Source organism: Vanellus vanellus (assembly GCF_965231255.1).
Source record: "Vanellus vanellus genome assembly, chromosome: 4".
In the NCBI taxonomy this organism is placed as follows: Eukaryota; Metazoa; Chordata; class Aves; order Charadriiformes; family Charadriidae; genus Vanellus; species Vanellus vanellus.
The window spans coordinates 19,439,705-19,462,225 of record NC_138909.1 but is presented as its reverse complement, the minus strand read 5'-3'; the positions used below and the strand labels follow the sequence as shown (position 1 = coordinate 19,462,225).

Sequence of the window (22,521 nt, the reverse complement as noted above, 5' to 3'; positions counted from 1 at the left end):
AGCCAGTGGAGGCTAATAGCGTGCTAATTTCTTGCTATACAAGGAGCAGATAGATTTCTTCCACGCCACCTTGCGGTCTTAGTGCCTAGGTAACTTTTCTTCGCTGTGTTAGTGTGCTAGGTAACCATTGTTGAGGAGCACTGCCCTCGTAGAACTTTGTCTCAGTTGCCTGTAGATGGCAGCCGATGACACTGACCTCCAATTGCGCAGCTCCTGAGATCGACTGGAAAGCACAGTAAAACGTTGAGGTTGTGTGTTGTCGTTTTATCATTCATTCGGGTAGTGAGAGGGTTTAGCAGATTGAGCATGCCAAATGTTCAAAAAGGATGTGGGAGGTTGGTTTGTTTTGGCAAGTGCAAACCAAGTCTTTTTCAGTGTCTGCTGCTTGAAAATGTGTCTGCCTTGGCTGATATTTATCTTCTGGTTGTCTTTCAGAATGCTCCAGGACGACCTGCAGCTCAGTGATAGTGAAGAGAGTGGTGACGACCAAGTCAGTTTTAGATGTTTTATACACTAGGCACACAGACATCCCTTTAAATCACCACAACTTGTTGCGTTGCTCCGAGTTCCTTACGCTAACCTTTCCTCCCCCTCTCCTCTTTGTTTTTGTGAACAAAACAGGTTGTTGAAAAGCCACCTTCTTCACTTGCTCCTCCAAGGTACAGGTTTGTTCCCAAACTACTAGCTAGACCAAATAAGGAGGAAAAACAAAACTACTTTTTGTATATGGGGTAGATAGGTAAGGGTTCCTGGTTTCTCTTGTAGACACAGGCTTTTGTTTCTAGCTGCCTGAAGCTGCTTTTGAAAATTGGCTTGTGGGGGGTTTTACAGAAAGCTCCAATTGGAACTGAGTAATCCAGTCATGCTGGATTTTGCCTGTGAACCGTAATTTTATTTCCCCAGCTGTTCTCTTTTTTTTCTCCTCTTCCCGTCCACCACTGTGTATGTAGATCACGCTGGAGCTAATGGGATTTTCAGTTGTAGTAGTGATGGATGTGAATCCAGTTTTAGTTTGGAAGGAGGCCCAAAACAGCCAAGTGAGTGAAGAACAGGAAACGGTTAAATAGACTCATTGAGGCTGTTTCAGCTCCCTGATAAGGCAGCTGATTGTAAGCAGCTCCTGCCATGTATTGTTAGTCAGAAGCAATATTCAAGGTAGACTCAACAGCCACATGCCAGCATTAGAGGAAGAAAGGTGGAGAAGCCCAGAATTTTTCCTACAGGAGAGCACTGACAGACATTTTTGGCTTGATATCTGTATTCTTCAAGCACAGGGTAATGGTCGACAAAGTCAGACATGCAGAAGGGCATGCCGATTCTTGGCATGATTTCTGCGTCTCTGCAAGCTCTTGAAATAGAGTGTTCTCTTGAGATCAGTCTGGATCAGCAAGGAGCTTGCCTCCAAGTAATACAAACGTGTTGATGCTGATATGGGAAACAGTTTTCAAAGTAAAAAAAATAAAAAAAACCCCAACATTTTGATTTTGTAAGCCCATTTCAAAGCAAAAAGAAGCTGTGCATCAAAGTCGTGGCTCTCCCTCACTTCTATTCATTCCCATTGTCAGTGCTGGAGGAAAACACTTTTGAGTAGGGGAGGGTGTTGAAAAAAAGCCGCTGCTTGACATGGCTGTTAACGAAACAGTTACAGCACCTTGACCAAGTAACACAGATGAAGTGAAAAGGTGAAGGGGAGAATACAAAAAAGAGAAACCATCCTGGAATGTGTGTTTCCATCTTGTTAGCCTTTATTGGAAGTTTTTCTTTTGAGGGTTGGGGCTTTCAGAAAAGCACTTGTCAGTTTCAGTTGTTTTTTAAACTTTGGTTGGCTAAATGCTGCTTCATAGTGTAGCAGTGATGTCCTGCTTATGTATTTGTCTGACTGGGTTGGAGTTGAAGGTTTTATTATTTCCAGAGGTTTTTTATTCCGGTGCTTTATCTTTTGGGTATGGCAATGTATTCCTTTGGCCTTCTCCCATCTCCGCTCACTGCCAAAACATGGGGTTTCAGTTTTACTTTTGAATCTTGCCGTGTCAATATAATAAGTAACCTTCGCCCATGCTGCTTTCTAATGTTAGCTCATGGTGGTCTAGCAGTGCCCTACAGTCCCAGCCCAAGAGTGTGGCATCAGCACATTCCAGCAGCTCGGAGTCAGGGAGCACCAGTGACTCAGACAGCTCTTCAGACTCGGAGACCACCTCAGAGAGCACCTCCAGTGACAGTGAAGCAAACGACCCTGCGAGAGCGTCAGCACCTGAGGTGAATATTAAAATAAAATGTAGAGGCTGCTTAATACAGCCTCTTGCTTTAGACTCTCTGCTGCCTGAATGCAGTCAGGACAGGAGACCTGAAATAACGTCATCATTCATGTGTCCCCTTGACATCTTTGCTTCATCATCAGACTTTTTTGCCCTTTGCTTCCCTTCTAGAGTTTGTCAATTAAATAATCCTTAGTAACAGCATAATTAGACTTTTACGTGCCTAACCTTGAAGTGTTCCCCCTTCTACTTTGGCATCGTTGTCTAGCACTCCTGGAGGAATTAGTGTCATCGCTGGGGAGACACAAGTAAGGCACAGATGAGAAGCACGGCTTGTCTGGGATGTTTGGGGTGCACCTCTGCCCATGCAGGTTTTCTGAGTGCTGAGGCTATGGGCTGGTTCAGGGTGAGACCAATTTCCTGATATGTGAAGAAGAGCCTTTCTTTTGCCTTAGAAGCACATGAAAGGGAGAATTTTATGTGCAGAAAACAAGTTTTGAGAAGGCATAGCTTTTCTTCTCATATCTAATACACTTCACCTTCCAGCAGTTCAGTTACGGAGTTTGCCTTCTGCAATGCGGTTGTCTTTGGAAGGAAACAGATATTATACTTCTACTCTTTTACCCAATCCTGCCTGCTTTGTTTTGAAAATACTGGATTGCAAGATCCTTCTCGCTTTAGTGAAATCCTAGCTATTTGCCATTGACCATCTTATCCTTTTTTATTCAGCAAACTGTTCATCCATGGTGCTCAAGGAGCAAATTATTGCACATGGCCCATTTGTTTATAGTCAGTTCTTCACATGTAAAAGCACAGACTTTAAGACCTATAGGCAATAGTTCCTCTTTTTTTTTTTTTTTTTTTTTTTTGAAGTCTCTTACTATTCTTTGTGTTTGGAATACCTAAGGAAAGCCCGTATGATGGTGTAGATCACAAACAAGGTAACCAATGGTAGAAGGTGCTAGAAAAGGATCAGAGTATGCCACTGTCTGCTAGCTACCTACATTATGAACTGAAGTTTGCTAAGTATTTTGGCCACGTTTTTATAGTGTTTAAATTAAAAAAAAATGCTCTTCGGTAGCTAATGAGTTAAAATTCTAATGAAAACAAAGCTGATTTGTGTTGTCTGAAAACTATAATGGAATTTGTGGTTTAATTTTTCTTACGACCCCACGGTAAAACCAAACTGGTTTTTAAACCAGGTTTCTAGATTGACTCTCTGAAACACAGTTGAAGACATGTTTTGTTTATCCACATGTTCTACAGTGAGTTGAGTCTGGATAGAGAAGAAAATTGTGGTAGAAGGGATTCATTAGTCTTGGAAAACCTTTCAGGCTTTCTCTTTTTGGGGAAGAGTTGTGGGACTTCTGAGAAGGGAGAGTTGTGACTGGGGAGAATCGGTAAGGGCAGGAGTGTAACTGTGCCATGATGGTGCCCAAATAATGAGCTACACATTTAAGTGATGCTGACCCATACGTGGTGTTTTCAGAACAGGCCCCAGAGAATAATGCTCCTGCTTTGCAGTTTCTGTTGTCTTTTTTTAGGGTTAGTTGGGTTTGCTTTTCATAGAATCATAGAATGGCTTAGGTTGGAAGGGACCTTGAAGATCATCTAGTTCCAATCCACCTGCCATAGGCAGGGACACCTCCCACTAGACCAGGTTGCTCAAAGCCCCATCCACCCTGGCCTTGAACACCTCCAGGGATGGAGCTTCCACGACTTATCTGGGCAACCTGTTCAAGTGCCTTCCACCCTCAAAGTGAAAACTTTATTCCTAATATCTAATCTAAATCTAACTTCTTCCAGTTTAAAGCCATTCCCCTTCATCCTATCGCTACATGCCCTCCTAAAAAGTTCCTCCCCGTCTTTCTTGTAGGCCCCCTTTAGATACTGAAAGGCTGCTATAAGGTCTCCCCAGAGCTTTCTTTTCTCCAGGCTGAACAACCTCACCTCTCTCAGCCTGTCTTCATAGGAGAGGTGCTCCAGCCCTCTGATCATCTCTCTGCTCTTTTTCTCGTAATTTGTCAGACTCCTGTTAGGTTAAGCAGGGCTTGTAGCGACCACATTACGTTATCTGACCGTGTGTCCTGGTTTGAGATAGAACAAAACTAATGTTCCTTTTCAATAATTTTCCTTTTCAGTTTAGTCTGGTCTAACTGAATGCACTCTCTGAAATTAATGGTATGTTTTTCAGACAGTGTCTGCTTCTGGCAATCAAAAAGTCTGATGCTTATAGTTAGTACCAAGGAATAGTATGCCGAGAGGCTTTTGCTTATACTTATCTCTGTATCAACCAGGGTTAGCTAACTTTGTTATGTACCGAGTTGGAAGCAGAAGAGCGGGCAGGAGCGGACAGGACAGATGACCCAAAACTGACCAGCGGGGTATTCCATCCCATCTGCCTCATGCTCATTATAAAGCTGAGGGAGCAAGGGCTCAAGTTCCCTTTTCTTCAGTGGCTGGAGTCGGAGGAGGACTCTGTCTGTTCTGCCTTTGATCCTGATCTGTGTGTTCCTGCACCCAGTTCCTGTCTGCTGCTGAGTCCAGTCTGGGATTTCCCCAGTGCTGGCTGGTGACGTGATTGTCATCCTGGGAGCTCGATATTGGGTTTATATATATTTGTATATATTTCATTATTTTCTTATTAATATTATTATATTTTCTTTTTATTGTTAATATTTCATTAAAGCTGGTTTAGGGTTTTTTTTCAAGCCGTAAGTCTTTCTCCCTTATCCTCTCTCCTTTCTCTCTTCTGGGAAGGGAGAGGGGTTAATAGAAAACATCTGTCATTCATTTAGTGGCCAGCCCAGCCCTAAACTGTGACTCCAGAGGCCTTCAGACCTTGGTCATTGCTCATGCCTTGCTTGACCCAGAGGGAAGCAAGTGTTAAGTTGTGTAGGCAGAGGACTCAGAAGAGGCTGGACTTGATGCGGTAGCCATACAATTTCTTATGGTAAATGGTTTTCTTTTGGTTAAACCACAGGAGCCTGACAGCCTACCTGTCAAACTTCAATGAGATGTGATAGCTGGCACAGCCCCTTGTCCGTTTTGCTGTGTGCAAATAACTTTCCAAAAGCATTGTGAGGACAGCACCTAAACCGTTTTTACAATTGCTGCTTTTTTTAGACGTTGTCTGATTGTGCAACAATGTTGGTTAGTGGCAAACCAAGATGAAGCTTTCATGTAGACTACTCTCTTACTGGATGACAGGTAGGGCTAGCAGAGAACCAGGAGTGCTGTGCAACATATTTGATCCTGTGCAAAAACGAGGTCTGTGTTCCTGAAGTAAGTGTTCATGTGCACATACTAGAGCATCCTCACTGTCTCACGGTCTTTCACTTTCGCGCCTTTTTTAACAATAAGGAGGAAATTTTACTGGGTTCTGATAAGCAGTGCTAGGATGGAAATAGCCCATAAAGGCATCAGTGTTGCATCCTTCTTTTCTCTTTTTGTCTGCAGCCTGACCCACCAACTTCTAATAAGTGGCAGCTCAACAACTGGCTGACCAAGGTGAACCCACCAGCAGTGCCAACCAAAAGTCTCAGCGAAATCGCCCATGGGGATGGATGTGAGGAGGGCCAGGAGCAGGGCGATGGCATCAGCAGCAATTCTTCCCACCAGCACGCTGAGCCGAGGGAGCCTCATCACAAAAGCTCCGGCCGAGCAGCCAGGGCTCCTCAGGACACTCATCTTCCAACCATACACAACTGCCAGAAGTCTCCTGTGCGCACCGAGGAGCCCTCGCTCAGGCAGACTTGTCTTCCTCAAAAGAGGAAGGTGAGGGGTGGAGGGGGAGGTGGGTTTGTACAAGGGCCAAGGTGGTGTTTGAAAAACCCGTGCGGAGAGTTCATTTCTGCTTCATAGGTTGGGAGTGCACCCATTATGCTCCTCCTATAAAGGTGCTATCAAACTTCTAAAGGGAATGCGTACCAAAACTTTCCACAGATGTTTCTTGTTGATCACAAATCCCCTGCTGAGCAAATGAAAAGCCTTGTAAGCTGTCTAACAAATGCTTTGGTGGTTTAAAACATTTTTTTCTGTGTTTTCTTGAAATACTAATTTTCTCAGACACCAAAACCTCAGCCCTCCTATGTCAGAGAGGACCTTTGGGCAGCAGGCTGTGTCACAGCATGCAGCTGGCCAGCCTGCTGGGAGCATTTGTGGGTTTCTCTGCTTTCAGCCCAAGCAGAGCTTTGTAGGGCTGCAGTTCCCCCTCCCCCTGCAACTCCTTGAAAAGCAGCATAGTATCTGAAGCACCTTCCAGACTGTGGAGTCATCTGTGCTACCCATTGAGTGTCTGTTGTGGGAGAGCACCTTGCCTGCAGTTTGTGGGGGTGCCCACAGGGACAATTGACCCAGGCCACCCTGGTCTGTGGTTTTTGGTTTTGTCCATGTATGCACCTTCTGCTGCCTTTAGTCACGCAACCACAGTCTGAGTAGCGTAGTCTTTTCCTGTGTGGAATTATTTATTTCCATGAAACAGCTGTGAAGGCTTGCTTATGCAAAGAGGACTGAATTCTGCAGATGTAAACTGTGTTATTACTAGGGGTGATGGCAGCAGCCCCGTGCCTTTTACTTTTCCATAAATGCAGACTTTTGACTGAACCAGGTTCACTGATAGTAACAACCATCACTAAACCCTGCTTTGGATCTCAGCGCTTGGATAAATATGTAGAAAATGTCTTTGGTTTTCCTGGAGCTGCTGTGGTGCTAGCAGCAATGCTAATGCTTAAAAGATGCGTGTATCCACTAAGGGGATTTGTAGAGTCCTTCAGCTATAATAGTTGCTTTCCCCTGAATTCCAAGACAGACCTTTATTTAACTGCGATGGTAGTAGCTCATGAGAGTTTTTGAAAGCTAACTGCCAAAGGGGACTGTGGATATACTTCCAGCCAGCTGGTTCAGCTGCACAGAGAGTTGGCTGCAGGTGTTAAGGTGAATGGGTATTCACTGTGGACGTTTCAGTGCCTGTGTAACTTTTTGGTCCTCCTCACAGAGCAGGTGGCTTAGCATGTGTGGGTGAATTACCTTGGTTCCCACGTGGGTTTCCTTTAGTCTTGTCATTTTCTGAGCTTCCCATAGTTGTGGGGAAGAGCAGGAAAATGGTGAAGAAACTTGAGAGACCCCGGCAGTCCCCCTCCTGCAGAGCAGCAAGAGAAAGGTGAACAGGCAGTAAATCTGTTGCTGCTTCTGTTGTCTCAAAGAGCCAAGAGAGGAGCTATTTGATACTAGACGTGTCTTCCCTTGCAGCCTGAGTATCTGATTGCAGGAAAACCCTCCTAAGAGACTCAACATCTGTATTATATCAGCATGCATCAGTGTCCTTGGAGGCTCAGGCTTCATCACAGCCAGTTTGGTCAGGTGCAGCTGTCAGACATCTTTTGCGGCACTGTGGAGCTCAACCTGGGAAACGGTTTAAGGACGTGATCTAGGTGCTTGAGGCTTGCCCTGAGCACGCTGCCAGAGGTAGACTCTGTGCTGAGCATAACCCACTGAGCACCACCACAGTGACGTAAACCTGGATGTACTCGAGAGAGAGAGACAGAAAGTCCTGCAATGCTTTTGGCTGCCACCAGGCGCACTATGGGTAACGCTGACTTATCAGTGTAGTTTCTTTTACATTTTCTTGGCTTGTAGCAAATTATTCTGAAGTTTTTGATTCAGGTAAGCAGATGAGGATGCTTTGTATTGTTAAGATCTATCGAGTGCAATTTAAAAGTATTATTTATTACCTCTCTGCCTTAATGGTTCCTGTTCTTCTGGTATCAGATTCTTGTTGTTGAAACCAAAAGCCCCTGTGCATCTTGGAAATCTGAGTGATCGAACTCTCCTGTGAATGCAGTTTTTTCCTTCCCTTTGATAAGGCCTATCACAAAACACAATTGCTTGCAGTTCATGACTTTGCCAGGAGGAATCTGAATACATTTCTGTACAATTCATACTGAGTAGGAGAAAAAAAAAAACACAACCATCCAGAACAGATGAAATGCTATTTTTCAGCAATGGATGTGCCTTAATTTTGATTACTGTTGGCAACAAGAGGTTTTGCGTTTCCATCCCTGCAACTACAAAATAATTAATCTATCCAAGCAAAAGTAGATAATATCATTTTAGGATACTTGTCAGTGAGACGGAAATCTATATCCGCTGTGCTCTGGGTTTCCACTTTGTCAGTTCCAGTATCTTATATTTTCTTTTTTTTTCTAACCAGAATCAGTCAAACTTAGATGTGTTCGTCTGTACTTTACCTGCACATTCAAAACCTGAGTGATTTTCTTTTTTTTTCTTTTTTTTTTTCCTTTCTTCCTGTTAGAGGGAAGTGGAGAAGGAGATTGATAGGAAGAAAATGAAATCAGAAAAAGAAACAAAACCATTGCAGTCTTCAGCTAACAAAGACTCCCATAAATTGAAGTGAGTATACAGTGGTGGGATGGCAAAAAGATGCATAAAGCTGAGTCTTCCTCAAAAAGGTTAAGGCGAGGAACTGTATCTCCTGTGCTTATGCTTGTGAGTTTGCTTATAACTTAATGTGTCTTCTGAAACTTAATCTGCTGCAGATTTGTCTTTACATCCGGGAACCAAACATGTGGCTATGGGAATATAATTTATTCACCTTTTTATTTGTTGCAGATGTGAAGGTTGGGTGTCACTTATCTATCTTCCTCTGTCTTCTCAACGCTGAGGATTATGGTTCTAATCATTCAAGCATAAGCTGATGTTTCAGTGGCTTGTTGTCTTCCCATACTTGGTTTACAGTGCTGCAAAAGCGTTGAATGTTGTTGCATTTGCCTTGATTTCCTACAGTTGAGATGGGAATGAAGACTTTACTATTTTAAACATGAACTTGTCCATCCTGCAGCTTATGTTGCTGCATGCTCTGATCCATGTATTACGCATAGCTCAAAAAATCTGTTTATGCTGCAAGAAGTTTAGTTGCCAGTTATGCCCATGCTGCTTTTCCTTCTAAGCTGGTAGGCAACCATTTGCACTGCTGTCTTTCAGACCAGATGCAGGAAACAAATCAGTGCAAAAGAATTTTACATTGCTTGAGTTACAAACAGTGTGGTAGACTGCCTGCCTGCGGGATGCAGGAGTCGTTTTCCCTTCTGCAAACTACCATGGTGGTAATCTGTCAGCAGATGATTGCCCTAGATGATCTGGGAGGTGGCAGCTGTTCTGTGGGGAGTAGCATGTGCTTGTTCTGCATGATAGTTTAGGGGTTTCAGGGGATGGCAAGAGGTTGAAGATGGTTGAAGATGTCTCTGGTTGAAGATGTCCCTGACGGGGGGAGAGGGGGAAAGTGTCGACTAGATGACCTTTAAAGGTCCCTTTCAACCCAAACTATTCTGTGATTCTAGGTGAGTAAGACTTAAGAGTTCAAGCATCAGTTATTTCTGCTTTCATGAGAAATGGAATTAGCCTTAAAATGGTTTTAAAAAGGGAGTTGGACTAAATGATCCTTAAAAGTCCTTTCCAACCCAACCCATTCTATGATACTACGAACTTCTTTTTCTTTGCCCATGTCTTCCTCATTCTGGGTTCTGCTGTCATACTTATTTTGGGGAAGTTTGTGCTCTCACTGCATGAGAAGCAGCAGAAAGCTTTTTGTCAGATTCGTGGTACTTCACATGCATTTAAAGCTCTTAGCCTTTGTAAGGTGAGAAGATGAGGTGAACGCGTTTTGCACACAGAGAAACCGAGGTGCAGACAAGTTGAGTTGCTTGATCAGATTCTTGCCGCAAACAGGTGAAATAGCTGAAAGTGTAGCCCTGAAGTCATGACTCTCGTTCCCATGACTGAGCAGAGACAGTTCTGGCAGCCTCTTGGGAAAGGATATTCTGCTAAGTGTAACTGAATGTCCATAAATTTCGACTTGGTGATTGTTGCTGTTTTCTTAGTTGGACAGGTTCTGATGAAAGAAAAAGGTCATGTGTCAATGCTGATACTGTCTGCTCCCTCAGCTGCTTTTGCTGTCACCAGTGACAGGCTTTGAATTGTACTTATCGGCTGGCTGCTGGTGCACACGGTGTCTGTGCTAGGTGGGACCTGTCTTCTCCCAGCTTGACAACACAGAGGTGGATGTGATGGACATTGCAGAACTCTGTTTTCTTCCCTTGCTGCCGTGTGAGGCTGCTAAACTGGGATGCTTCAGAAGCACATAGGTGTGCAGCTCCCCCTTTCTCTAACTAAACCAACATGATGCAGTGCCAATAAGCTTTTTGCAGTGACTGGCCCAAATTTGTATATGGGTGAAACGCACAAAGCCCAATCCAGAAAACAGAGTTGTATGTATAGGTGAGTAAGGGTAGGGAGCCTTTCCCTTTTCCACTAAAATCATCTCGTTGTCTTTGTCTTTTTTGTATGTGACCTAATGGACACACAGCCAGCATGCCTTTTGAATCATGAAACTGTGGAATTTCAGATGGCCTTCATGGCCAGGAATTTCTCATTTATTCAGCATAGCATTTGCAGTGCTTCTGGTACGTCTCCTGAAACTTAACCCATAATTTGCATACCAGTGTACTGCCAGCATTTTGGCTAGCTCTTTGCTAGAGCTAATGCTTCTAGGAGCATGTCTTCAAATGGGCAGTGTCCCTGAGAGGGGAGGCTCATGCATCAGTCACGGGGCACTGCGATCAATTCCTGCTTGCTTGTTGCTTGAATTTGAGGTATTGGGTTGGTATGTAGCGTTGAGGTTTGTGTCCTGACAATACGACTAAACTGCTTTTCTGCAGAGAAAACATTGACGTGCTCTTAAAGCACTGAGACTTTGGGGCTAACATTTAGTTGTATGAAGGGATACAGAAGGGCTTTAATTCTGGGGTTCACTCCTCCCTTTTGCTCAGTGAAAATGAGCACCCCTTTTAGCCGTGTTCTAGCTTGCAGAGTGGGAAGGATAAGGATGCGTTTTTGGGGAGAGAGCTGTACCAAGGTCGGTACCCAGTTAAACTCGGTCAAAGCATATACAGGATCAAGTGTCAGGATTAGTATTTCTGACCATAGAAGATATCTTCTAGCATAATGGGGAGAGAGAGTCAGTGCTGCAATTCATTTGCCTTGTTGTGTGATTTGTCCCAGGGATTTTAGTTGCTGTTATTACCCCTCTCCCATTTTCAGTGAAAAGAGGCTGTGTTGGAGGGATGCCTTTTTTGCAACATCCTGATATTCTGGTTGCAAGTCTTTACTCCAAGGACAAATCTTACTCCTACTTGAAAAGAAACTTTCTTGTGTGGTGTTGGCAGCTGAGGATGTGGTATCTAATGCACAATGAAATCCCTGAAGTTTCATTTTGCTTTTGTTTGATTCTTTATGTTAACAAGTCCTCTTATACTTCCAGAGAAATTTAAACAGAATTGGTACATGAAGTAACTAAGTTTTTTAAAAAAAACCTACGTTATATGTACACCATATTCACCCCAATTGCTGAATTCGCTTCCCATCTCCAGAGCACCAAAAGCTTTACTTGAAAACCAGAAGAGAGATCTCCTGCTACCGCCACCTCTGCCACCCATGTCTCCTGCACATCCTCCACCAAAGTCAACCAAGATGGCCCAAAAGAGACCCAGAAGTGAGACTGGTGAACTGCCTGCCATGGATAACACTGCCAGGAACAAGAGCGACCACAAGGATCCTTTGTTCTCCAAGCACAAGAAAGTGGAGAGAAATCACACTGAATTGCCAAAGGGCATCGAAGTAGGTATCCATTATAACTGGTGGGATGTTTCCTGCAAGTCGTGAGTGCTGTGTGATTGTCTTTAGAAATATGCTCTGAGGATATTAAAAAGGAAGGAAGATAAATGAGCCACCAAAGAAAGCTCTTTGAAGCAATTTTGCTCCTTTAATGGCTGTCTGGGACCATATGTTGCTAGCCCGAAAGCCTGCATTGTAACTTCTCTGCTGACTTTCCATCAGCTGTTTTCATTTCACCAGTGAACAATAGTGTAAAGAGACGACCGTGTAAAAACCCAAGGCAAGAGAATCATGTTTATGGTAGTAACCGTTTCTGACTGTAGGCGACTGCAAGTACAATATTGGCGTAAAAATAAGTGTGTTTACAGAAAGGAGTGGATTGCTTCAAAGTAAGAAACAAGCAACCTGTGGTTTTGGCTGCAGCTTGGATATAAGGTTTTGTGGCTTGCTTACAAAATTATTAATGATCCTTGCAGCTGGATCTTTGCATTTTTTTATTAGAAAATTCAATTATATTCCTGTTTTCTGGTGGCTGGGGGTGTGTGGTCTAGTCTGTTGTTGTGTGTGTTAGGCCAGATTCTGCACACTGTATTAGCTGGCTTCTAACTGCTTGCTTTTTCCTGATAATGGAGTGAGTAACAGAGAACCAACAGTTGCTGTGTGGTTAAGCTGGAATAAGTGTGAATGGATATTACCCATTCCTGCCTTGGCTAGTGGCCATGAAAAATGTTCTGCTTGCAGCCTTACTGCTGTCTTAGCCATTGTGCAAGCAAACCTGTGACTTAATTTCTCAATGCTTGGGAAAAGTTTGAGTGGTATTAAGCCTTACCAGCAGTCAGGTAAGAAGCCAAGTTTCTATTTCTGTTATTGGATGGGATGCTGGGGAAGAAGGTAAGAAGATGGTGAGAACCTGGAGAGTAAACTGTGCCTGGGACAACTAAATATTTTCTCTTGAAATTTAGGAAAGCCAGGCTTTGGAATTGATTTAGATGTACCTCTCTAACCAGCTTTATCTCTGCTCTGTTTTTCAGGGATCTGTAGGGGATGTCACAAATCCTTTCCCAGTGCCTTCTTTGACGAATGGTACCTCCAAGTCAAGGAGACCTCAACTCAACTTTGAAGAGTAAGTTGTTGTTTTACACCCCTTGTCTGTACTTTCTGAAGACACCAGGCAAGCCTGGCCCTGCAGCCGCCCTGGCTTCTGCTTCCTAATGAGCCCTTCTTTTGGGAGGAAAGAGAGAGGAAGAGATGTCTGAGACCTGCCCTGTACTGTCTTCTCATGCCTGGGACTTACTCCACCCCCCACAAAGCAAAGGTCTCATTACAACAGTTCTTGGCTTGAGGGAAGCTACTCTGGAAATTAGGTACTTTTTAACTCTGAGAGGTGTCTCATGCCTGCCAACAAGTGATGGGTTTTGATTTATGTGTTTCTTGGCAAGCGGCAAATTCCTCTGTGACAAGGTGCTGGGCAGGCAGCTGACTTTATCTTGAGAGGGCATGACTCACTCGTTAGTGTACAGGTGGCTGTGTGCCATTTGCACGGTGAATAGATTATCCCAGTGCACAGAAATGTGTGTCATGATTGAGACCCAAGACCTGTAGAAGCCTTGGTGACCGTATGTCTTGTAAGCAAATAGCTCGAATGCAAGCTCTCTTGGTCCAAGATGACAGTGTGGTACTGCAGAGTTTACTGTATGTTTCAATCAGAATGTGTTTGTGGTATTGTACTTGAGGAACGGCAGGAGATCACACAACTACTGTCTTTCCATGGGAGCAAAGAAGTAAACTTGGCCTCATAGTAACCTAACTTCTGGTGGATTTTTATTTCAAAATGTAAGTTTTCAATGTCATTCTAACATACATTTTTTAAGAAATCAATTAACTTTATCTGTGCGTTCAGCTGCTGCGTATTTCTGAACAGGCAGACAACATTCATTTAGTGATTATCATAATTGTAAGGTGTGTTTGATAAGACTGTAACAGGCTTACCAAAACACGACGTTTGGACTCATAGCATCCTATAGATCTGAAGGTAAAATTGAGAATTATCCCCCCCTTTTTCTCTGCTTTCTGTTTTTCCACTCTCTGTCCCCAATTCAGACAGCATCCGACAGAATACTACATAGAAGAGGCCAAGAGGCTGAAGCACAAAGCTGATGCAATGGTAAGTCCTGGCCCTGTGCTAAAATGTTAACCTTCTCTTGCATTCGGACCAAATACCTGTGTGCATGTGAATAAGATTCGCTCGCTAACATTACTTCCATACTCGGAGTACGTTCAAGTTATATGTGGGGAGGCTGTCTTTATTTGCCAAATGTTCAGACATTTCCCTCTGTTGTAAAGACATCTAGGGAATATGCCTGGAGAACGGGATTTGGAATTGACATTGCCTGAGGTTAGCAGGCCTGTTTGCTTTGCAGAGCTATCACAAAGTCCTCAGAAAATACAAGGAACAGTTAGTTTTAAGACAGTTTACTCTGAAACATCAGGATCCTGACAGTAATTGTGTTGCTGGCGAACAAGACTTGGAAGTGCCCTTTGTGGAATGTGACTGACTTTCTCCACTGTGTGCAGTTTAACAGTGTGTATGAATGAGCGCTTTTTTTTTTTTGCTAATTATGGCTCAGTCAGATAATGTACATTTGCTAATTGTCGTTTACTTGTGAAAACGAAGTGGGGGAATACTGCAGAGGAAAAGCCTCATCTGCCTTTCATGAGGCAGGCCTCCAAGACCAGAAAATAATATCCAAGAAAAGTGAAGATGGTGAATTACTGGAGGAAAAGATTGAGCAAGAGTAAGAGATACAAATAGCCAGAGCACACAAAGCTGATGACTGGGCCCACATTAGGGCTACTGCTGAGAACCCTTTAATTATCTCCTGGAGGCCCGACTTGCATCTTTTTCTTTCTTGAAATCCTGCCTAACTAGGGAGAAAAAAGGAAATCAGGTACACTTGAGAGAAGTAGTTTTTGTCTTAGTCTAAAAATGAGAATTTTCTTCCCAATAGACCGACAAGACTGGAAGGGCCTTTCAGTACCTAGATGCTGCCCTCTCCTTCATTGAATATGGGATTGCCTTGGAATCAGATGCATCAGCACCAAAATCAGCTCACAGCCTATTCAGCGGCACCATAGATCTCATCAAGTAAGCGGTTTTCAAAGTGCGATGGTTAGGCTGCGTGTTTGGAGGGGAAGGGTTAGTTGCATTGCTTGTTTGCAACTGTGGCCAGTTTGGATTCCCACCATGGAGCAGAGTTCAGGTTGCTGTACAAGCACGAGAAAGACCATCCGGAGGCATCAGAGGCAAATCCTTTGAAGTGCTTCAGCATTGCTTATCAGAAGAAGTAGGCACCGTGTCCTCCTCAGCATTTGAGCCTTGCAGCTGAGGTACACCAGAGGATGCTGGTTATGACAATCAAGGCCATGAAGGAGTTTTTACTTTATACAGGTCTGAAGTTGCTTTTGCATGTGAGCTCAGTAGTATTTAAATTAAAAAAAAGCAAAGCAAAGATATAGCATGTGGAAGAACAGTTTGTGTCCCAAAGGTCTTGTAGCTTGATTGAAGGCAGACTTTGCTGGTTTCTCCCATGTGTCTTTCTACTAGTACACTTTATTGAGGTTTCTTTTAGCAACCTTCCCCATTTAGTTTCACAACCATTGTAGATGCACGTAGATAATATGACGTATACAAGCAGCACAACCCAAGCAACCATGTATTGGGTAGAAAAGAGGCAGGTATCGGTTATTCATACCGAAATTACAGGTTATATGAGTGTTTTTGAGAGCTGATTTGACTTCTTGCCTTAGAGCTGAAACAGCTGTCAGGTTTGGTTTTTTTTTTTTTTGTGGTAGACTTCAAACTTTTTAAATTACATTGTTTGCTTTGTGGTCTTGATGGACTGTATTTCCAAGATGCTGTTGTTGCTTTATTTTCATAAAGGAGACTTGCTTGTTTGTTGTTAGCCAAAAGAAACATTTCGACTAAGATGTCTGTCTTGTCCAGAAACAATTGAATTCATATTTCACCTTCAGTAGTAGGGGCACCTCTTCTGGGTCCCAGGCCTGTAAGTTAGCGTGTAATCACTGTAAGAGGAGAGTGGGTCGCATAAGGGGTCACATCTGTTCGTGCTGCGTGGAAAACAACGCATTCTGAGACAGTACTCTGCTCAAGATCATACAAAGCACTCAGTGCCAGGACTTAAGAAGTCAAGGCAGGTTTAGGTTTCATGACTTTTGGACTGATGTTAGAGATAACGGCATGCGCTGTTTTTTCATAAACAGCAGGACTTCAGAGCACTGATGGCTGACAAGATTCTGTTTTTTTTGTTTCCTTAGATTCATCATGACATTGAAATCCTTTACGGACTCCTCAGCATCTTCACATGAAAAAATCTTTGCCGTGTTTTGGTTTGTAACTGTTTTTCTCTGCCTTCCTATTCTGTGTTTAGACTCGATAGAGTGAAAGACCCATTACTTTCAGGGGCAAAGGAATGAGTTAAATGGGAATCAGAGTTCCACAAGGGAAAAAACCCACAGAATAAAAACCAGAATGAACTGGAACATCTCTAAAGTGCGCCACGTTATCACAAGGGACCACATGTGGAAGGCACAGGCTCTAAAATTTGATCTGCTGGTAACCTGAGAGCACACAAAGGCTTTCACCTAAGGTGAAAGAATGCAATTTGGCTGCCCATGTTTGAGCCATGTAACTGAAGCTGTCACTGAACATAGCTGAGGCACTTCTGGACAGGGGTTTAACGGGCCTGTTGCACCTATAAGAGGTCGGGCACCTGTTTGAATATAACACCAGACATGGCCCGCCCTTGTTTTGTTTTGTGTTGTTTTTTCGCCTTGTGATTTTTTCACAGGGTCCTTTTTTAAGATGAGCAGGAGGAGGAGAAATTCTGAGCTTTCTTGACTTTGCAGTACGGCTGATGTGTGCCTGCCTCTGTCCCACAAGGCTGATGACTGCTGAGCAGGCAGCAGCGAGCATGAACACTGACGCTTGGGTGTGTTTCTGTTCACAGCATGCGCTGCCAGTCCATTCTGCACATGGCAATGTTTCGTTACAAAAAAGACACTGCAATCAAGTATTCCAGGATCCTGAATGACCACTTTAAGGTAGGGCACAGATATTACCAATCTGCCAGCTGAATGGCTGCGGCAGTTACTGATGTTGGCCGAATAGCCCAAATCTAACAAGAGTTCTGTTCCTTGCTGCAGAGTTCTTCCAGAGTAACACAAGCACCTTCTCCATGTGTTGCAAGGTAAGATTTAAAAATACATATGTTGTAATGCGTCTGTAAGGGTGTGAGTGAAAACAGTAGCCGGAATATTTGAGTTGCTAACTGCATTTGAGAGCGCCTCACCTCTCGCTCTTTCTTGCCACCTGAAATCACACTGTTAGGGGGCATGAGTACTTTTCTTCTCTCTCTTTCCTGTCTTTTCTTGTTGGAAAGGGGTTGTTTTTGTGTTATGAGGTCCAGAGTTACAGCATATCAAGAAGAGCAGTTCTCCACCAGATAAGCAGATCAGAGCAAGGAAGGTATCGTCACTATGCTGTTTCAAAGCCCCTGTTGTCATCTTTTTTCTGTTAGAGATCCCTTGAGACTTAATGGGATAGCATCCCCATCTCCCTGGCCACTGTCCAGTATGATTATGCCTTCGTCCTGGGGTAGCATAACTTTGAGGTGATACTTCAATATTTGTCTCTTTAGCTTAGTCACCAATTAAGAAAAAGAAACTAATTTTCTGAGTTATTGAGCGTTTTGTCCTTTCTATGTATCTACAGCAGCGTTGCTGTGTCTGTGGCAGCAAAAGCAAAGGGCAAGCTGTCACATAACAGTGTTTCACCTGATGCCCTGCAGACTGGGCCTGTGTTTTTACGACAATGAGTAAGAAAGAGTTTTTCTGTGTGCTGTGGTAATTGCATTTGGCAGATAGCTACCTGGTTCCACGTCTGTCCCTTTTAAACTCTGCAGCTGAGAGAGGGTTGTTTGGTCTTTAATATCAATGCTGAAATTCCAGTTATTTTTCTGCTGCCTTGCACAATATAGTTTATTGGGAAGTCAATGGTCTCCCAAGAGCAGTGGTGGAAGCCCTTTCATACCAGGTACTAAAAGTTAAGTTGGTAGAAGTGGTGGGGGTGAAGTGATGTGACGAAGCCAGCCTGTGTCTGGAAGGCGGGCAGCTGACTGCATGTAGCTTCCCTACATCTATAAATAAGTGTGGGTAGGCGCACCTGGCTGCTTTGACTAGCTGTCAGAAAGCTCCAGCCTCTATAAGTGGTGAGCTTCAGCATGCCTGAAATGGAAGTCGTTAGAAAGAAAACACTCAGATAATCTGGTGAAGGCTTCCACAAATAGGTGTAGATTTTGGAAGGTATGGATGGCCCTTTCTGATGTCTGGTTCTGCATTTTCTTTTGTCAAGAGGAGTCCTTAGAGTTGCAAATCACTTCAAAAAACTTGGCCTTGCACTTGAAGGACAATTACTTGTTATGTTGCTGAACACATCTCAGTTTTCAATCCTCCGCTCCATACTGCAGGCCTGGATGATAGCGGATAGCTCCTGGCATAAGATAGTCTCGTGGCAAGGCTTTTAACTCTGAAGTTAAATGTTCACGATGGTGTTTCTTTCTCCTGCAGAAGCACAGGCATGCCTTCTGCTCTTTCTCCAATGTCCTCTCCTGCCGGTTCTGTGAGTTCTCAGCCGGGATCGAATGCTAGCAACTGCAGTGGCAACAGCATTGGCTCTTCAATCACTGTCCCCTATAATATCCCAAGCATCGCCTCTTCCTATGTCAACATCACTTCCTGTATCCTCTATGCGTATGATATTTGGGAACAGGCTGATGCACTGGCCAGGAAGAATAAGGGTAAGTTTTTGCCTTCTGGCTTTTCTGTCTTGTGTGTTGTGGTTATGTGTATGTTCTCGCTTAAATCCTAACACTCAACGGAGCAAACACCATACCTAAAGATCAAAGCATTAAATATGTTGAAATAGACAGCTATGGCATATTGGCAGGTTATTGGCAGAGATACTTGATGGTGATATATTGAGGAGTGTTCCAATTAAAAGATAGTCTTGGCATCCTCAAACGTCTAAGAGCTAAGGGATGAGGGTATCAAATGCAGGAAACCAGCCAACTTGCTTCATGGTAACACAAGAAGCATAAGGGGTTTTTTGCTGTTTGTTTTTCCCTTTGGGGCACAGAGCTTTTCTGAGTCGGTTCACTTTCTATAAAAACAGCTTTTTGGCCTGTAGCATTGTGTTTTAGTTTGTTTGTCAAACTTCCAGGTATTTTTGTCTTGAAAACGGTGAAACTGGCTTCTCTAACAGAGGATCTGAGCAGCACTTGAATTGGAGTCCTTGCTGGGCACGTGACCAGTATTTGCCGGTAGCATTTCCTAAAATTGCTGCTACTTTTTTTATTTTACAGTTTTGTTAATAAAAAAGTTGTATTGTCCTGTGGTACAAGCAGTGGTGAGTAAGCAAAAGCCCTAGAGTGGGTGCAGTTCTATAACCTGCCATCCCACGTGGCATTTGCAGTGTCATTTTTCATCAAACACAAAGTTTTGTGAGCTACTGTGGGCAAAGGGACGTATTGCCACGGTCTGTTGGCAAACTTGCAAAAGAAAGTAACCATGATGCGCCTGGCTGAATTGTTGGAAGGCTGTAAAAGTACTCATGCTAATGAGGCAGTTGCTGAAATTCAAAAGGCTTTGCAAGTCACCTTTGAATAAAGTAACTCCAGTTGTTGGCTGTCTTGTGAGCAAATCTGTGCTCACAGCAGCAATTCATGTGTAGTATTTTGGATTATGTCCTCAAAAGGCTGATAAAAGACTGTCACACAGAAGGCTCAGTGGATACTGCTGGTAAGCCAGAGGAATGAGTCATGGAGGAAGACCTGTAGGAGGGACAGCCTGAGCACAATCTTTCATCAATCAAGAGTAAATTCAAAACCTGCTCTGTGTTGCAGTAAATACTCTCAAGGGAGTGGATCTGTGCAGGAGAACAGTAAATACTCCTGTAGGCTTTGCATTTGCTGTCACTGTTCAGGACGGTGGAGGAGTTCCAGTTCTGATATTTGTTGATATTTGGTGTAATGTACAGGTTCTAAGAGGTACAGAGAGTGAGTACCTAAAACTATTGAAAAGGCCACATCCTTGATTCTTTTATGCAATTCATAGGGCTTAAGAAGAAGAAAGAGCAGTGGCCTTCAGCTATCAAGTTCCCTTAAATGGAGAAGTTAGTGGAAAGCAGTTAGTTATAACTGATGTCCAAGGCACTTGTGCTGAGGTGTTTTCTGGCGGGTCCAAAACTAGGTGCTTCCAGTGCAGGACCCAGCTCCTCACTTCAGAGCAGTGCGTAATTCAGACCATGAGGCTGTAACACGTTGCCTTCTGGCCTCTGATGTTCCACAGCAATGACGAGCAGAGGTTGCATGTGTGCATGTAAAGTCACTCTCCTTTCACGTGGTGCTGTGGTCACAGATCAGATTAACTTCTGTTTGCTCAGGCAGGGAGTTTGGACTCCTTGTCTCTGCTTGCAGCTCTTCTGTTCCCCATGAAGGGAATGGATACCCATTTTGTAAACAAAAGAAGGAAAATCAGGGGAAATGCGTTTTCTGCTTCTGAATTGGAAAGTATTAGAAGGAAAGCGTTGTGTTCTCTGCTTCTGAAGAGTTCCTTGCACAGCCAAGCAGAAATTTTCAGCCTCCAGGTTCAATCTTTGTGTGTAAAAAAGTAGAGCTGAGAATGGCCAGGTTCTCAAAAGGTATCTGGCAAGACGATTGAGGCTGGAGGGACTGGGGTGAGCCCGTGTTGCTGGAAGGCAGGTCACGCAGCAATGTCTTGGAAAGGTGTGATAATTTCCTGTAACTCACTGTCACCTGCCGAGATGATTGCCAGCGCAGAGCAGGGCATTTAGCCTGCCAGCACCTCCCGGCAGGTTCAGATATGCTGCAAGATCCATTTTCTGCCTGTGCCGGAGGAGGAGCACGGTGCCTGAATTTGGTGGCAGGATAGGACTCTGTTAAATCTGCCTGATGTGCCCAGCTGTAAGCAACTCAAATCAGAGCTGTATAGCCTGCCAAGCTATCCAAATTTTTAAACCTGCTCAATTGAGAAATCATGATGCCTTCGACGTTTGAGGATGGATGAAGGAGAGGGACCAGTCCAACGACAGCTGTGTGTGCTTCTGGGCATTGCTCAGAAAGACACTCGAATTTGGCCTGTTTAAAATCTGGGGGAAGCACACAGCACATGTGTGAAGACCCAAACTTTTGCCCACCTACCATGGAGTCTCGACGTCCCTTTAAACCCAGCGGTTGGGGAGGCAGTTCAGTGTATGCAGGTGTGTGTGAGTACGTTTTCCTCTCATGTGCCCTGCCTCGTGTGCTTGGTATGCTTCCCAGCCTTCTAATGTTGCTGAGCTCTTTGCATTAATGCGTTTAATGGGACTTGCCGGCTGACAGTGTGCTGCTGTTGTCGCTCCTTGCTGCCCCCTTGCCTGTCAGACATGCCTGTTACGTGAAACCAACCACATGTTTTCTCTCTCCCTACCCTTTTTCCAGAGTTTTTTGCTGAACTCGGCACAGCGACGTGCGCTCTGGCACTGAACAGTAGCATGACTGAACTGGTACGCTACACTAGACAGGGTTTACAGTGGCTGAGACTGGAAACAAATACGCCTTAACTGGTGCTCCAGGTGGTTAAGTACCTTGAACTTTTTTGCACTTTTGAAGCCTCAGAAACAGTCTGACTTGTTGAATCGTTGGATACAAAGCACCTGCAAGGGAAAATAAGTTAAGGTGGAATGGATCTGGTTACACTGGAAAAACTTTGAATGGTGTTTGTAGGGTAGCGCTTTGCTGCCTTGAAAAAGAAGAGATGGAGGAAAGCCTCGATGATGATGGCACCTTCCTTTAAAACGACAAAGTGCAATAAATTGTCTGAATGGCTCAATGTATTGATGGTCTATAAACATTTCTATTACGAATAACCAGCAGGACAATAATCACACATGAAGAAGTGCCGACAAGAAGGAAATCTGCCTCCAGACGTTATTACGCAACATCCCACAGTCCACAACAGTTGTGTGCCCAGAAGACATGTCAGAGAAGTGTTTTTGCAAGCACGGATGCAATCTTTGGTGTCTTTGTTCCTCAGATGGCAAGTAGCAACCTCATCAGCACCGAACAGCATTATGTTACAGTAAAAACAGCAAATTGGTCTGCCTTGCCAGCTTTCCAACCTAACCCTCTTGCATTTGTCAACCAGCTGCTGTCCTGAGAATTGGGGGAAGCCACTGCCTTCAGCGCTGCAAGTTCACTTTTTAAGTCATTGCTGCTCTGGTCCTCCTCCTTGCCACACACTCGTGCACACACATGCCCTTAGCACTCGAGCTATGTTACTTAGGGTCTTGCTTGGTTTAAGGCTTGTAAGCCAAACACAGCTGGGGTGCCAAAATGACCAGGTATGGTTGGAAACAGCTCTACCCCTCTTCTGTGGTGGAGGGACATTGCTCACACTGAGGACTCCTTGTCCGGTTGCTTATTGTCGCTTCAATGGGTGG

At 44.0% G+C, this 22,521-nt stretch overlaps 1 protein-coding gene across 1 annotated transcript in view; it reads left to right on the top strand.

Annotated features, from left to right (window-relative positions):
* The window catches only part of LOC309671257 (AF4/FMR2 family member 1-like), a gene marked incomplete at its 5' end in the record, with an annotated part of 34,346 nt that extends 12,471 nt beyond the window's left edge, over positions 1–21,875 (top strand). Inside the window, 14 exons of the mRNA XM_082482463.1 lie at positions 436–490; positions 622–659; positions 2,094–2,256; positions 5,715–6,005; positions 8,575–8,666; positions 11,702–11,948; positions 12,977–13,068; positions 14,046–14,109; positions 14,954–15,090; positions 16,281–16,352; positions 16,973–17,066; positions 17,169–17,212; positions 18,591–18,820; positions 21,521–21,875. Of these exons, the coding sequence (XP_082338589.1) occupies positions 436–490; positions 622–659; positions 2,094–2,256; positions 5,715–6,005; positions 8,575–8,666; positions 11,702–11,948; positions 12,977–13,068; positions 14,046–14,109; positions 14,954–15,090; positions 16,281–16,352; positions 16,973–17,066; positions 17,169–17,212; positions 18,591–18,820; positions 21,521–21,642 (1,741 nt within the window). The 3' untranslated portion in view covers positions 21,643–21,875. The remainder of the gene's footprint in view (positions 1–435; positions 491–621; positions 660–2,093; positions 2,257–5,714; positions 6,006–8,574; positions 8,667–11,701; positions 11,949–12,976; positions 13,069–14,045; positions 14,110–14,953; positions 15,091–16,280; positions 16,353–16,972; positions 17,067–17,168; positions 17,213–18,590; positions 18,821–21,520) is intronic.
* Positions 21,876–22,521: the final 646 nt, after the last annotated feature.